Genomic DNA, 17,349 nt, shown 5'->3' with positions numbered 1-17,349 from the left:
TCCCAAAGTGCTGGGATTACAGGCTTGAGCCACCGCGCCCGGCCTATTTATTTTTGTTTATCTATTTTTTTGAGACAGAGTCTCACTCTATCACCCAGGCTAGAGTGCAGTGGTGCAATCTCGGCTCAGTGCAACCTCTGCCTCACCGTTTTAAGTGATTCTCCTGCCTCAGCCTCCTGAGTAGCTGGGACTACAGGTGCGTGCCACCATGCCTGGCTATTTTTGGTTTTGGGTTTTTTTTTTTTTTTGTATTTTTTAGTAGAGACGGAGTTTTGCCATGTTGCCCAGGCTGGTCTCGAACTCCTGAACTCAAGTCATCCACCCGCCTCGGCCTCCCAAGTGCTAGGATTATAGGTGTGAGCCACTGCACCATCCTATACCATTTTAAAAGTGTTTATTTTGACCATTTATTAATTTCATAATCAGAAAAGATAAGCATTATTTTAAAATTATCACAGGTTTAGAAGAATGTAGTGCTGACATCACTTTTATCTACATGCTTATTCCCTTCTCCAACAACTCGGATTTCTTAAGCCTAATTGTCTATTAGAAAAGTGATCTGACTTCATCATACAGGCGCCCAGAGTTTCATGTGGAAGCACGAGTTGCCAGTCTGTTGATTTTCAGTGTCCCTTCTGGACTTGTTAAGTGTTCATTGCCATAGACAGTCCAGAATTATCAGTATTGTTCTCATTACCAATGCGTTATGGCTAAGCTTAGTTGATTTTTTTAGATGGGGAAGAGGTGTATCTGACTTTTCCAGTCTCCACAGAGGCTTTGCTATTTCTGTAATCTTAGGCTACACTAAATCAGTCTTCAGGGAAAGGTGGGGTTTTAAGAGTAGGAGGGCTGTAGATCTGGAACAGCAAGATTTATAAGAGAGAGTGTGTATGTTCCTTCCATAGATGGACAACTTGTCCACACTGGCTGGTACTCTTTAAAGGGACAAATGTCAATGTCTAAAGTGGATCAAAGGCAAAAGATACCTTTGGTGAGACTAGCAGGAAAGCCATTGGGTATGCTGTTTTGAACATCTGTTGGATTTTTTCTGCATGTCTCTCAGGAAGGATGGCTCTAGGTTAGGGTAGGGTAGCAGACCCCAGTAGTTCTTGGAGAGAGGAACTACGTATCAAAGAGACAAGAATTCTTAATCCTCTTAAGTACAATTTTTATTTAAAAAATATGGAAAGGTTTTTTTACTTCAGAAGCACAAATTAATTAATTAATTAATTAATTATTTTTTGAGACGGAGTCTCTGTCACCCAGGCTGGAGTGCATTGCCGTGATCTCGGCTCACTGCAAACTCTGCCTTCCAGGTTCAAGTGATTCTCCTGCCTCAGCTTCCTGAGTAGCTGGGATTACAGGTGCATGCCACCACGCCTGGCTAATTTTTGCATTTTCAATAGAGACGGGGTTTCACCATGCTGGCCAGGCTGGTCTCGAACTCCCAACCTCAGGTGATCTGCCTGCCTCTGCCTCCCAAAGTGCTGGGATTACCGGCGTGAGCCACCACGCCTGGCCGCACAAATTTATTTTTAAAAAAGCTTTAGTAACCAACATCATATATTTAGAGGGGCCACCATGTTGAAATTCAGCAGGGGTAAGTAAAGAGAATTAGAAATCTGGCCATTTTTTAAGATCTGTATGAAATAGGATGACAGCTTGAAAATTGATATATGTGCTAGATCTTCAACAAATAAGAAGACATGTTTTTAAATGGGAAGTGAGGTTTCTGAAATTAAAAGGGTGCTTATTTTGCACATAAAAATTTTTTATGTCCATATTTGTTCCCATTTCAAATAGTTGACGCTTATCTTCAACAATTGTTTTCCCTTCCTAAAACATACTGTCTTGTTTTTTAATAGTACATACTGTGATACACATTATAAATCCATACTGATAAAAGAAATGACACACTTCTTCTCAGTAGGGCGGTGTTTCTTTATCATAATGAACTATAGCTATAGACTGTGTCATAAAAGAGACAAATTATTCGCTATTTAAAGTTTTCGCTCCCAAAGAATCAGCTGTTCTATCTTACTGGCAAAACCCTGATACAGTGTGTGGGAAAGCTAGTACCAGCTGAGCGGGCTGGCATCCGTGCCCTTCATGTAGGGATCTCTTAATTAACAAGCTTCCTTAGGACCCTTAACAAAGAGTGTGTTCTCCCCACTTTTGATTTACATCTAATTTGGGGGGAACACATGCATAAAATCAAGTACTATTTCAAAGAGTTGTATTCACTTCAACTGACTTTTCATAATGTGGTTTATAATTTGTTGTTTTGGGTAAAATGATGCTAATCCCAAAGCAGGTAAATTTAGATAGATACCATCTCTCTGTCTTCTTTAGTGTAATGTGTATTTGTAAACAGTAAAAACAGTACAAAGTAAGATCGTGAGTTTGAAAACTATAAAATCACTGTAAATAATTACTGTATTGAAATGGGTAGTAATAAAATATAGTGGATTTGATAATAAACTGGTGTGGTAGAACCTAGGACCCATGAAGAGGTACTTTAGCAATTTTAGATTTTACTTTGTATAAACAGCTGGAATTCAAGTTCTGTTCCAGTCCAGCAGTACTATAGACAGCACCCGCTGTATGGCTGGCAGGTGCTGGGAGCTGGGCCTGGTTTGTCCCCCTGCTTCTTAGTCAGTATGTCTTCCACAGAGTTGTGTACCTCTTGGTGACTTTGGAGCAGGAGCTGTTGAGGAATAAACAAGTCTTCCTCTGATTGCTTGACACTGGCCTCCTCTGTGCCTGCGCTGTAGAGGGTGAGGCCTGCACCGCTCTGTCCACGGATGGTCAGGAAGACAGGGTGATCTTTACTGACACTTTACGTCACTCACTGGGGGCCTATCCTACAGTCCCTGGTGTAGTAGGTGGGAAATGAATCAAACTACTGTGTTTTGTTGTTTTAATCTGATGGCTTGTCTTGATTCATTTTCTTAGCAAATTGCAGTTATAGTTCATGGGCCTGTGGAGTGATTGGCACCTTTGAGGGTGGAAGGGGTTTCTGGAGTCAGCCGACCCAGGTTTCAGTCTCTCACATAATAACTCTGTGACCTTGGGCAAGCGACTTTTCTGAGTTTCAATTTCCATATTTATAGGTTAGAATAATAGTTTCTAGCTCACCTAGTTTTTGTGAGGATTGAAATAATGTCAAGAATGTAAAATTCCTATTGGTGAACGCCTAAAACCAAACAACGTGGTGGTGGTGGAGAATGACCACTTCACGGCCTGGGAGCCCGAAACAGTACGGGTTTGGATGACACACCATTTGTTTAAGAAATGACACTGGCCCTGCAGCATCCCTGCCGTGCTGGAGCCCCGATGGGCTTAATCACGGCTCCTGGATGCACTGGGATTAGTGAATGGGGCCTGGTCCGTCCAGCATGGTCATTGCCCAAGATGCGCTCCCTGAGTGACACATGCCCCAGAGCACACAGAAAGCCTGAAGCAGATGGTGGCAGAACCACCCCGGGGTGTGCAGGGAGGTTGGTGGTGAAGATACCAGTTTGCTTTTAAGAATTTTACTGTGAACTCTTTAGGATTTAGGGCCTATTACTTGAAGTGTTCTTTTAATCTTAAGTTTTTCTTTATATGACATTTTTCCCCCTTCATCTGTGGATTTTAAATTTTTGTCTTGTTCCTTTATTATTAGAAGAGCAAATAAGTATTTAATGAATGAAAAAATAAATGTAGATAAATGCAAGGAAGAGGGAAGAAAAGCAGTATGAATTTTTCACCCAACTCTACAGTGTGATTTAGAAAATTTCCAAAGTATTATCTATAAAGGACTTTTATAGATTATTTTCCATTATACTTTGATCATCATTTGGATCTTTTGAAATTGGCATTTAAAAATTCTGAGCTCTGGAGGGCACCTCAAGAGCTTTTCAACCAATTCACTGCCTGTAGGCAAGAAAACAGCTTAACCATGCCAAACCCATGATTTCCCTCCCCGTTTTTTTCTTTTTCTTTTTCTTTCTTTTTTTTTTTTTTTAAAGACAGTTTTGCTCTTGTTGCCCAGGCTGGAGTGCGATGGTACAATGGTACAATCATGGCTCACTGCAACCTTCACCTCCTGGGTTCAAGCAATTCTCCTTCTCGGCCTCCCGAGTAGCTGGGATTACAGGTGTAAGCCACCATGCCCAGTTAAGTTTTGTATTTTTAGTAGAGAATGGTTTTCACCATTTTGGCCAGGCTACTCTTAAACTGCTGACCTCAGGTGATCGCCTGGGCCTCCCAAAGTGCTGGGATTACAGACGTGAGCCACCACATCCACACGATTTCCCTCCCATTCTTAAAAGCTTTCTACGGCAGTGTCTTATATAGTTAAAATAAACAAGAACCATCGATATCATTTCAAAATAAGGGGAAATGTTGCCTGTGGACATTTAACTGAAGAAAAGAAATGACAGTGTAAGATTGCATTGAGATCTTAAGGACTGCTTTTGCCAAATGGTAGATAATTTGCTAGCAGTTTTAGGCAGTTGTTTCACACATCTTAACACATGGTTAATGACTGTGTGACTGAGATAACTGGATCAGCCCTCTTTCCAAAATAAGCTAAGCGTATTTAAGTAAACGTTGCTACTATTGAACATTTTGTAGTTGTTTCATTTACTACCTGGTTTTGTTTTTTTTTCCACTTGTAACTGATCACACGAATCATTGTGGTTCTTGCCGTTCTATCACAGTACTAGTACTAAGAGGTATTTATTTTAAGGATCTATTGTTGACTTTTTCATTACATTTCTATAGCCAGATCAAGTCAAATTCACGTTCTCAAGTATGTCCAAGGAAATTAAGAGCTGGTGCATGAAAAGATAGGAGAACAATCCAAATCCTAGCAGTTATCAAAAGCAAGTTTATAATACAGGCAAGTGCATTCACTCCTTTCTATATATTTTCAGGGAGCGACATTTAAGAGAGAGTAAACATTCACTCCTTTCTGTATCTTTTCAGGGAGCAACATTTAAGAGAGAGTAAGAGTATTTGTATTTAAATTGGATTGGAATAATTTTTTTCCTGTCCCTTTACTTTCCTGTAGCTTGCTGATGACCGTATGGCACTTGTGTCAGGCATCAGCTTAGATCCAGAAGCAGCAATTGGTGTGACAAAACGGTCACCTCCTAAATGGGTGGATGGAGTGGATGAAGTAAGTTGCATGTTAGTTTCATACCATCTTGTTTTTTTAAGTAATTATGACAACGTATTTTAAGATATCTGTCACATAAACGAATTTGGCCACACTTGAATGTGTATTTCTAGAAATACTTTAGGTTAAGTTGTCTGTGTGTGTGTTAATGATTTTAGCTTTAGTTTTAACACTGGTAGTCACTACCTGAATTATAGGAATAAATGGAAAACCATGCAACAAGGAAGAATGCTATGTGATTTTCTGGTAATTTGAATTAAAGCTGCTCACACATCAGCAAGCCAACAAGTTTGCTGAAGACCGAATTCTGTATGCTGAGTGTAGCTGATTGTCTCGGAGGCAGACCAGTAGCCTGCCTGGCATCAGTGGAGTTCTGTGACTTCATTTGCTTAGATTCAGTATGATGTTGGCCGGATTAAGCAGAAGATGAAAGAATTGGCCAGCCTTCATGACAAGCATTTGAACAGACCCACCCTGGATGACAGCAGTGAAGAGGAACATGCCATTGAGATAACTACCCAAGAGATCACTCAGGTGAGGAGTGCAAGTGAGTCCTGGGGAAACCAGTGAGCCTTCTCATGGCAGTCTCAGAAACTAGAGTGTTACTCAGAATCAGTCTCCTGGAGTTCATTTCCTAACCCGAAGGTCTCAAAGGGACCTCAATAGGCCCTGAAGTCCTCCAACTGTCAGCGTAGGTACCTGTGAGGCCTTGGAGGTGTGGGGACTGTTTTTCAATTGTTGGCAGATACTACTGTGGACTGATAAAGTAAATATGAAATTTCAAACATTATCGAGTTCAATCTTTTGATTTTAAAATGTATAGCTAATATCGTATACTAATGGTAAGAAATTTTAATGCTAAAATATAGTCCTCATAGTTGAAAAAACAACTTAGTATCATAGAAAAAATTTTTATAAAATACTAAATTTGATTAATTTTAAAATAATAGGACTAGTGTTTAAACTTCAGTGTTTACGTTTTTTACTTAAGTCTCCTGGGTGCTAATTATCAGAGGAGTATGGTGCTTTGAGAAAAGCCCTGGGGTGCTGGAATGTTTGAAACCTGACTCTTACCAGTTTAACAGTTACATGATTCTCATTTAATCCCTCTGACTCTAGTGTTCTCATCTGTAAAATGGGACTAATAATAATAGTACCATCCTCATAGGATGCTTGTTAGGGATTAAATGAGAGGAATGCAATAATAATATGATATATGATAATACAGGTTGAACATTCCTAATCTGAAAATCTGAAATCCAAAATGCTCCAAAATTTGAAACTTTTTTTTTGAGTGCTAATATGACACTCAAAGGAAATGCTCATTGGAGCATTTTGGATTTCGAATTTTCAGATTGGGGTACCCAACTAGTAGGTATTCTGCAAATATTCCAAAATCTCCCAAAATTTGAAATCCTAAACATTGTCGATCCCAAGCATTTCGGATGAGGGATACTCAGCCTGTCTAACGTGATATGTGAGCAGCTGGGCACACAGCAGGCCTTACACGGCAGGAGCTGAAATCTAGTGAAATCTTTCTGTGTGTATAAATTAAGCCGCAGATTCCTTTTATCTGTTCACCTTTCTCTAAACCAGCCTGAGTGAACAGAGCCTCTCACTTCTCACTCTGGCTTGTGATGATGGCAGTGTTAGCAGAGGGGCTTCTCTCCCAGGCTTACCCTGAGCCTCGGGCTTGTTCTCTTAGCTCTTCCACAGGTGCCAGCGTGCCGTGCAGGCCCTGCCGAGCCGGGCCCGGGCCTGCTCCGAGCAGGAGGGGCGGCTGCTTGGGAACGTGGTGGCCTCGCTGGCGCAGGCCCTGCAGGAACTCTCCACCAGCTTCCGGCACGCACAGTCGGGCTACCTCAAACGTGAGTGCTGCCCGGGCCTAGTGAAGGAATTTTGAGTAAGAAAAGCACTTTATGTTTTCTTTTTTGCGACTAATTTTTCATTTAGTCCAATACCTTTCATTGTTACCTTTTGAACACGTTCACACCTTATGCAATAAAGGGAAGCCTCCTCCTCATGTGAAACCCTGGCTTGGAATGAAGGCACAGCGTGGGGTACTGACCAAGGCTGGGGGAGGGCACCAAGATAGTTCAGCATCTCAGCAAACAAAATTTGTTCTGTGTCAAGCTGCAAGAATTTGAAAATCAAGCACATTTTAAAAACCTGTTGTTTTCTGGATGTTGGGGTTTGGGAGAGCTGCTCTTCAATAGGTAAAAAGCAGTTGTTATTACCAAAAGCCACATATTTGCATAACAACCAAAGTGCTAGAGAGCACCTGAGAAACCCTCCCCAGGGTTCTTGAAACACTTCCTCTGCTGGCACCGTGGGTTTCACCCAACAGACCTTTCCTTCCCAAATAGTGCAAAGCCAGATTTCAGCTCTCTTCTTATTCTTATCACCCTGTAAACTGGGTTTTTTTTAAATTGCCATTGTAATCAATAAAGTCCCCACATACTCCAAAAAAAAACTTCAGTTTGCCCTCCCTCTGACAACTGGCACATTTGTATTTTAATTTTATTACTTCCAAAATTTGATTAGGGCCATATGGAATTCTTATTAGAGATGCTTCTAGAGAGAAATACTGATTTTTTTAATGTTTTGTAACAGCAGTTAAATTAAATATTTCTGTTTCACTTAGAAATTCTCAGATGGTTGTGTCATTTTTGTCTTGGCATCAAGTGAATTGTGCACATTTACACTGTGACTTTGTCTTGAATAATCCCAAATGCCTGCATATTGTATGTTTGTAATCCTTTACTCTCCCTCCACCCCCATTGGAGTTAGGCTTCTTTAAAGCGGCTAAGAATATCTCAATTTTGACTGTTGGAGTTTACTCTAGAATTCCCCCTTTTAATGGTAGAGCAATACCCAGGATGGTCTACATATTCAAGTAAAATGAATTCCTATCTGTGATAGGCATGAAGAATCGAGAGGAAAGATCCCAGCATTTTTTCGACACATCAGTACCACTCATGGATGATGGAGACGATCATACTCTTTACCATCGGGTATGTGAGTGGCTGCAAAGCTGATTGCTGTGTCTGTGCACCCCATTCTGCTGCTCTGTCCTCCTAGACCTCGAACTTCTGTACAGTGTCAGTGGATTGGTAGAGTTGACTTGTATATTCATCAAGTTGTTTTTGCAGCAGGTGGAAGAACAGCCATACTGTTTCTTCCTTTCCAAAGGCCACAGAGAGACTTGTAATCTGCTTTCCAGAGCCTTTGGGAAAGTGGTCAACACCCTGCCTTCTTAGGAAGAGCCCAGAGAAGTAGAGGGCTATCCCAGGGGTTTTGTTTATCTGTGCTTGCAGAGTTACAGACGTGGGCTTCTGTCTTCCCTGCTATGGCCTCAGAGCTTTAGATCCTGCTGGCTTAAGGAGTTTGAATCTTTCCTGTTAGGGAAAAATAAGTGCTTGCTTATTATTTATGTGCTTTGTAGAAATATTTTCAGAATTCATTTTCTTTAAATTATTGTCTTTATATTTAAATTATATCTAAACAAGTACACCATAGCTTTCCTGAAAGGGGAAAACAATCTATCCAACAAATTGTGCACTATTTTGCTAGGGTTTTACAGATGACCAGTTAGTTCTGGTGGAGCAGAACACACTGATGGTGGAAGAGCGGGAACGAGAGATTCGCCAGATTGTACAATCCATTTCTGACCTGAATGAAATATTCAGGGACTTAGGAGCGATGATTGTAGAACAGGTATGTGAGCTGGCCTTCCTCGTGAATAGGTTTTCCTGCCATACTATCTGTTCCTTCTTTGGAGCCAATTCCCCCAACATGTGTGTGTGCACCTGTCGTTTTATATGTTTATGAATATATACATAGCATCCCTAATCAGAAAATATGAAGTTCAGAATGCTCCAGAATTCGAAACTTTTTGAGTGTTGATATGATGCCACAAGTGGAAAATTCCTACACTAGACCTCATGTGACAGGTTGCAGTCAAAACTTCGTTTTATGCACAAAACTAGTAAAAATATTGTGGCCTAGTGCGGTGGCTCACACCTGTAATCCCAGCACTTTGGGAGGGTGAGGCAGGTGGATCACCTGAGGTCAGCAGTTCGAGACCAGCCCGGTCAACATGGTGAAACCCTGTCTCTGCTAAAAATACAAAAAAATTAGCTGGGCATGGTGGCAGGTGCCTGTAATCCCAGCTACTCGGGAGGCTGAGATAGGACAATTGCTTGAACCTGGGAGGTGGAGGTTGCAGTGAGCCGAGATTGCACCATTGCACTCCAGCCTGGGCAATAAGAGTGAAACTGTCTCAAAATATATATATATATATATATATATATACACACACACACACATATATATATATAGTATAAAATTCCTTTCAAGCCATGTATATAAGGTATATGAAATATTAATGAATTTTGTGTTTAGACTTGGGTCCCATCCAGAATATCTCATTGTGTGTATGCAAATATTCCAAAATCTAAAAAAAGTCCCCAATCCAAAATAATTCTGGTCTCAAGCGTTTCAGATAAGGGATACTCAGCCTGAAGATGTGTGTATTTACAAATTATATACATAGGCTACTGTCATTCCCTATAAGAATATTAATAAATCTTTTTTTGATAAAAAATAAATAGAAGTTCTAATATTCTCTTCCCATGCCTCGAGGGTACTCATGTGAGCACCCTACTATAGAGACCGTGTTGACTCTGACCAAGCTCAGCAATGATTCTGATGATATAGAAGATTTCCCTTCTAATTTTGGCAGGTTATTGTGTAATGGCGATTGGAACCACTAGCTTTCAAGTAGAATTAAATTGTTGGTCACTGTTAAAATCTGATTAGGGCATTTTATTATCTTGCCAGCAGGGATTTGGGTCCTGATCCCCCTGAAACCAACTGCAGAATGGAGTGTTCAGGCTCTGGAAGATCCAGTTACATTAATTACTCCAGCGGTTCCCAGTGAACTGCTATCTCTTCTAATCCAACATGTTTCCAATAAAAGCTCTGTTCTTCCTCATAGCCCAGTGTCCACTTCTTCTAATTTGTATTAAGAGATTAAACAATTAAACATCTTCCCCTTGAGTCCACATTTTTAATTTTAGGTGGTAGACTGGAGTTTACCATTTTCTGCTCTGACCCATAGAGATGTGTATCCACGTTTATAGACATGATAGTCAATTTGCAGGTCTACTCATAACATGGTCGAGCTTACCTGGTGTTCTCTGCTTGCTTGAATCCAAGTATGTAGACAGCAAAGGGGCACAGAGCTTCTGTGCTGGTCAGAGCCTCTGTCCACTGAACCATATATTTTTTAAGGCCCCAGCAAGTCTGAGGATGGCATATTCTATGGTAGCTGAAACTAATAAGGAAACCTCAATCTGTCAGTACTTCTTTCTCGTGAGCTAGACGCGATGGCAGTAACCAGCACTCTGCCATCAAGCTCCTGACGCTGCTTGAGGGTGAGCTCCAGAGCCCTCCGTGTGTACCTGCAGCACACAGGGAAAGACAATAGCATCTTATGGATGCCGATGTCTGTAATTTGCATATCTCATTTTTGACGTTCAATTTTCACAGTTGCCATTGTTGATTGTCTGTAACTGTTATTTATTACCTAGGGTACAGTCCTTGATAGAATTGACTATAACGTTGAACAGTCCTGTATCAAAACCGAAGATGGCTTGAAACAGCTTCACAAGGTAATAACATGTCTTTCAAAAGTTGGGAATTTTAGGAACTACTTTCAAATAATCAAGAATTGGTAAGAAGGTTCTCTTCCACCATAACTATCTTCAGCGTTCTTGTTTGTGTTTCCACTCTCAATACAGTAGTGTAAAAAGGGATTCGTCATTTCATTTAAAGCCAGTTGTGGAGTCTGTTGCCGTTTTATTGTAGTTAATGATTCCAGGTGTATCTCACACTTAAATCCAAAATTGCCCAGAACTCCTTTTTGTGACAGTAAATTCTAAAGGAATTGGAGTTCTTCCTTTTAGAAAATATTTCATTCTTTTTTGATGCTTCTCATTTTAGGAAATCAGTTGGGCATTTGCTAAAATATGTTTTGAAAATCTGTCTGCTTGTTGCTGCTGACTTGGGCCTCTCTTGTTGTGACACGTTTCTGATGAATTGCTCGTGGACAATCATTCTGGAGAAGATAAAAATCTAATTTTCTCTTTAATTATCACAGCATATCTGTATATTACCTTGAGAAAAGAGAAATTTGTCGAAGTCACAGTAGAGTAGTAATTCTTTCATTCTGTGCTAATAAGGCAGCTGTTCCAGCGATGTTTTTGTGTTTTTTTTTTTTTTTTGAGACGGAGTCTCCCTCTGTCGCCCAGGCTGGAGTGCAGTGGCGAGATCTCGGCTCACTGCAAGCTCCGCCTCCCGGGTTCACGCCATTCTCCTGCCTCAGCCTCCCTAGTAGCTGGGACTACAGGCGCCCGCCACCTCGCCCGGCTAGTTTTTTGTATTTTTTGTAGAGATGGAGTTTCACCATGTTAGCCAAGATGGTCTCGATCTCTTGACCTTATGATCCGCCCACCTCAGCCTCCCAAGGTGCTGGGATTACTGGCGTGAGCCACCGCGCCCGGCCTCAGGGATGTTTTTTATGATACTCTTTCTTTTAAAAAAATAGATGGAAAGCATCTTAGGAATCTCATCAGTTATGAGAAACATGCATAAACTGCTGGAGACTCCCATATATAATTGGTTACATATTTTCTTTAAAAGGAATATAACAATACTTCACAAATTAAGTAATATCCATTTCCTTGTATCTTTGGGACTCAGTGGAGTTTCTAGCCATATAATGAGTGTTTTGCCATTTCACTATTGGACTACGCTACCATTTTTCTAAAATCAGTCACTTCCTATACCAGAGATCACCCCGTCTAACAGCAGTATTGGGTTTACAAAAAGTCAGCCCTTGCACCAGTCTAACCAGAAGCCCTGAGCTGTCTCATCAGGGGCCTTGTTGCCACGTGTGGGTGGATATGAGACTCCAGCCTATGGTGGGGAAGAGAAGTCTGACCTCGTCTATGCAGGGGTTTTTTAAGCATTTAGATTAATTTGACTGCCAAGCCCTGTCTATTAAAAGTGAAAACTAACTTTAGTTTCTCACCCTGTAATACCCAGGTTCTGATGTGCTGCTGAATTATGCATTGGTTTTGAAGTTTCTTAAATAAAAACTAGTGAAATATGTTTTGTAATATAACACAGATAAAAGGAAAAGCTTTCTCTGCGGGAGTGAGCAAATCTAGTGGGAACTAAAAATTTTGTTTTAGATTCTACTTTATAAATCATTTTGAGAGGTTTTACAGTATATTATTTAGTACTGGCTTCCCTGGTGTTCTGGGTTACTTATTAGAAAAGTCAGCGTGCTCCATCTTCCCTCCAGCCACAAGGCTGTAGGCACGCGCGACTGGCCGCGTGCTCGGCAGTTGGCTAGTCTAAGGGTGATTGAGCGTCGGGAGCTGCTCCCCATGACCGGACTCTCCGGTGCTCTTCCCTGCGTGATGTTTCCTCCTGGTGGATGAGGGGCTCCTCCAGGTGGGCGGGCAGGCTCAGGGAACAAGCCCACCGCAGGGGGTGGAGCAGGAGTGATCGCCATTCTCGCCAGGGCTGCCTTCCCACTGTCTCCTCCTCCCTCCTGTGCCATAGCAGGGTCTGGAAGAGGCAGCGCATGCTCTCTCTGGACGTGCCTCCCGGCGCCCTCTGAACTCTGCTGTCCTCTGGCTCTCCTTTCTCAGTGCTGTGTGTCTTTCACCAGCCAGGCAGGGCCCTTTGGCATTTCTCCACCGGGCATGGTGGAGTTCCCGCCCTCCTGCCGAGCTTCCAGGATGCGGTGTTCGGGTGAAGAGATGTGCAGGGTGAGGCCTGGTCCCCAGATCGAGTTTGAAGAGCTCCTTCTCTGTATTGTTAGCGGCACTGGGAGGATGCGCCTCAGAGGGATCTTTATGCATATGACATCCATGGGGCACACATGTGTTTTTATTTCAAACGATGAGTTCTTGTTTCCAAATTCAGGGGAGGTTGAAATGGGGCCTCTTTGGGGCATCTGTTGCCTACCTGCCAGCTACGGTCCTCCAGCCCGTTGTTTCCTTCCGCGGTGAAGGAACTGTGCCTTCGCTTCAAGAACACGGAACAGGAACAGGCGGCCCTTGCTGCAGGGGCGCTTGCCACGGCCTGTAGGAGGAGAGGCAGGGAGAAGCACGCCCAGCTGTACCTGGAAGCATGAGCTTTCACTTCCCTGTCAGCCTTTGTCTTAGTAGTAGGTTTCCAACAAGTCCATTTCCACGTCCAGGGTAAATAAGCAGCTCCGGGATCATGGGGCTCTTCCACTCCTGGTGATTGAATTCCCTGGGATTGATGGAGGGATTACAATCATGTAGCCTGTAGCAGAGACCTCAGTCACTGTGCAGAGAGATCTGGAAGCCTCATTCTGGAAACAAGTGGGACCTGATCTGGGATTTTGGGGAAAATGACGGCCTTTTTTCCCTCCTCTTTTTGTAGGCAGAACAGTATCAAAAGAAGAATCGGAAGATGCTTGTGATTTTAATATTATTTGTCATCATCATTGTACTCATTGTTGTCCTCGTTGGCGTGAAGTCTCGATAAGTGGCATTGGGTTTTCGTGTGTGCCACACGTGTGGATCTCCCGGGTGTGAGGGGCTTGGCCTGCGCCCCGCCAGCTGCCCACAGAGGTGCGGCCTCGAGGAATGCGAGGGCGTCCGGGCAGCGAACCTTTCCATCCGCGGACTCCTCCTCCCCTAGTCCTGCTCAAGCGGTCCGGGGAATGGGTTTTTGTTTTTCCTTCATTGTTGAGAATTTAAGGACCTTTGGTACTGCTGCACAATAGAGATTGAGTTCTGTGATCAGTTATAATATATATATTTTTTTTAGAAAGAGAAAATGAGCTGAGAGTTTACAGGCACTGCAGAAGCTGTTCAGTATTATATGTGTATATGCTATTTTTTTAGCAGCCATGTCTGAGCAGAATGTTAAAATAATTTTTGGAAAAATTTTCTTTAAACCATCTGGTTTTTAAGAAATTTGTTACCAAAAATTGATGAGTAGAGGCCAAGATGCCTCTTCATCTTTCTCTATATATTTTCCAGTTGAAAACAAACTAAGAAGTCCTTTAAGAATTTATAATCCGTTACCCATTAACTTAATTTAGCTTTTCCATCACTGTTAATGATCAGAGTAACAAAGTGTGAAAAATAAGAAACCATCATTGATGTTAATTAACACATTTAGATAGGCCAGTTGAAACAGCTTCGTAAGTTTAAATTAATTGTAAATGGAATATTCCTCATTTAAAATGTTTGCACTGCATTTTCTACTGTAAACCGAAAGGGGTTACTAAGCAAAACCACCTACATTTAAGTTAGTGATTTAAATGAATCTCACATTAAAAGAAAGCTTGACAGTGTTACGAAAGCCACCAGACTCAGCCAGTGTGTCCCCGTGGGTATCCCCAGCCATCCTTGCTCAATCCGTGGCTTATATACTAACTACATAATGCCCTGTGCAAACCAGACTCTGTTTAATGAACTGTGAATTTACACAGAGGCCATTTTAAATGGGTCACCCCATTTAGGATTAGTGGATCTCAGATTATTAACCAAACATCACTCCATTTCAAAGTAAAATATTCCACCAGCGATTTGATTTATCGGCTGTTCCATTGCCGCTGAGCAATGCCCAGGAAGCAGGCACGTTGCCAAGGACTGGGCACATCTTGACTAGGAAGCTCCTCGTTTGTGTGAGCGTGGGTTAGATCGCCAAAGTAGGACTTTGTCGTTTACCTACCTATTATCAATATGGTGCTTGAATATATTCCTATAACTGTAGAACAGTGTGGAAAGTGATGGTAACTTTGAAGTTGTTCATGTTTTATTAGCCTTGTTTTAGTTGACACCAGTAGAGTTTTAATGGTCTTTGTGTAAATTTTAATGGCTTTTCCATTGTTTTTGCTTCTCTTAAAAAGTTTAAGAAGAATATGACCTCATTAAATGTGTTTTATTTGGACCAGTCACATAAAATGTCTCTCTAGAATTGACTTTGAAGTTGTTTACAGAAATTTGAACTCAATTCCAGAGACTGAAGTTGTCCAAACAGCTCATGGGCTTAACATCCAAACCCCTGCCCAGCCTTCCCTTTCCAAGTTGGTGCCACCTCCAGGTAGCCACTGGTTTTCTTATTACTGATGTGGCTGTGGAATGGTAAGGACCTAGAGGGACCCTGGCATTTCAGGAAGCAGACCTGGTATTCCATGACAAGCATTGTTTAGGAAAGAGGGCTGGGGAAAAAGAAGCCAGCACCTCATCAGTCGGGCCTGCAATGTGAGACTCTTCACAGCGGTTGAGAGTCACTGCAGGTGTCCTTTCATCCCGGCTGATTTTAACCCATGGTTGAGACGTTCCAAATTAGATCTGCTGCTCTTGGGAAGAGTGGGGCTGTCCAAATTAGGGAACCTGCCTCAAAAACAGTTGACAGTGGCAATACCGGATTCCTGTTCAAGCTTTTTAAAGTGCTGAGTCCTACAAACCCGTGAAGGAAAATGAGCCTTTAAGAGAAGATCATCATTTATTTATATTTATTTTCACCAAATAGGGGGATGAGGGTTGGTTTTTGTCCCCTCAACCCATTTGGGTAAAATAATGGATCTGATTAGAAATTGTTTTAAGGAGGGGCTGGCGCAGTGGCTCACGCCTGTAATCCCAGCCTTTGGGAGGCCAAGGCAGGCGGATCATGAGGTCAGGAGTTCAAGACCAGCCTAGCCAACATGGTGAAACCCCATCTCTACTAAAAATACAAAAATTAGCTGGGTGTGGTGGGACACGCCTGTAATCCCAGCTACGCGGGAGGCTGAGGCAGGAGAATCGCTTGAACCGGGAGGCAGAGGTTGTCGTGAGCCGAGATCACACCACTGCACTCCAGCCTGGGTGACAGAGTGAGACTCCGTCTTAAAAAAAAAAAAAAAAAAAAAAAATTATTAAGGATCCCGTCTGGGTGGGAGAGCTGTCCCTCGCCACCTGAAGCCAGGGCACTGGTGCTGTAACTGGTTTCCCAAGGTGGGAGAGAGACAGACCCAGCCTGGAGCTGGCCCCGGGCCTGTGTGCTGACTGCTTGGGGTCCACTGTATTTCTCTGTTGAGCCTGTACCTGGGGAGAGATCAGTAGCATTTGAGGAAAAGAATCATGGTACCTCAGGGTTGCTTTCCCTTTACTCGCTGACAGCCGTTGTCTGTGAGCACCTCATGCTTTTCCACACTCTGTTGGGCCATGGAGGTAGTGATCACCCAGGCCAGTCCCCTCTGCCTGGGATGCACCCTCTGAGAGGAGGCCTAGCAGGGCAGGCTCCCTCTGGGCATCCCTGGACGCATCCTCTGGACACATGCCTCCTTTCAAGTGCCCAGGGGTAGCTCAGGTTGAGTGGAGGTAGAAGGAGAAACAGACATGTTTACCATCCATTTTCCAAAGCTCCTGATCTTTCCCAAGATTGTAACTGAAAACTGCTGTCTCTTGTTTCGTTCGTTTTCGGGGTGGTGGTGCTGGCTGAGCCATGCTTGTGAAGTGGTGTGTGTCTCTGATTTAACGGATTCACTGCTTTCTCTGCTAATTGAGAGAGCGTTATTTACATTATTTATTTGTTTTGACACAAGTGCTTTCAGTGTTTTATCCTAGCTAATAGCTTCTTAAAGGTAATAAAACCCTTCCAACCTAATTGGCCAGATAAGACTTTTTTTCTTGTATGCTTAAGTAAAGCAATTAGTGAAGCGCTTCTATCCAAAATGACTTTTTTGTCCTTTTTTAAAACCAATTTACTGTTACTGGAAACTTTTTGTACAATAAAGCAATCATGCAGATTAAAGAACATCCTGTAATCCTAGTATTAATTTAACAATGGGTTCATGGTTTCTTCCAATGCATTTGTGTTAGGAGAGGGCCTCGCCAGTTTTGTGATCCTCCGGGCCCCTGACTCTGTTTTGTGCCTGAGGCCTTTGCCTCAGTGTCTGAAAGTTGATCTGTCTAATGGATGCTTTCAAAGGGACAATCTATTTGCTATCCAATATACAAAAAGAACAACTGCCTAAAAGGCAGATCATTATTTTTCTTATGAAAATATATGCTTTGGGGGGAGGGATTGCATTGGGGAGTTATACCTGATATAAATGATGAATTGATGGGTGCTGACGAGTT

General features: G+C 42.3%; 1 protein-coding gene across 5 annotated transcripts in view; it reads left to right on the top strand.

Moving 5' to 3' along the window:
* The window catches only part of STX16 (syntaxin 16), a 28,239-nt gene extending 12,125 nt beyond the window's left edge, over positions 1-16,114 (top strand). For all 5 annotated transcript variants that reach the window (XM_011936669.1, XM_011936668.1, XM_011936667.1 and 2 more), the window contains 7 exons: positions 5,060-5,167; positions 5,561-5,701; positions 6,873-7,035; positions 8,090-8,181; positions 8,741-8,884; positions 10,762-10,842; positions 13,655-16,114. In XM_011936669.1, the coding sequence (XP_011792059.1) occupies positions 5,060-5,167; positions 5,561-5,701; positions 6,873-7,035; positions 8,090-8,181; positions 8,741-8,884; positions 10,762-10,842; positions 13,655-13,759 (834 nt within the window). In that variant the 3' untranslated portion in view covers positions 13,760-16,114. The remainder of the gene's footprint in view (positions 1-5,059; positions 5,168-5,560; positions 5,702-6,872; positions 7,036-8,089; positions 8,182-8,740; positions 8,885-10,761; positions 10,843-13,654) is intronic.
* Positions 16,115-17,349: the final 1,235 nt, after the last annotated feature.

This window comes from Colobus angolensis, unplaced genomic scaffold (genome assembly GCF_000951035.1).
Source record: "Colobus angolensis palliatus isolate OR3802 unplaced genomic scaffold, Cang.pa_1.0 Scaffold156, whole genome shotgun sequence".
Classification (NCBI taxonomy): domain Eukaryota; kingdom Metazoa; phylum Chordata; class Mammalia; order Primates; family Cercopithecidae; genus Colobus; species Colobus angolensis.
The sequence above is the reverse complement of the archived record's forward strand: the minus strand, read 5'-3'. Positions and strand labels throughout refer to the sequence as shown.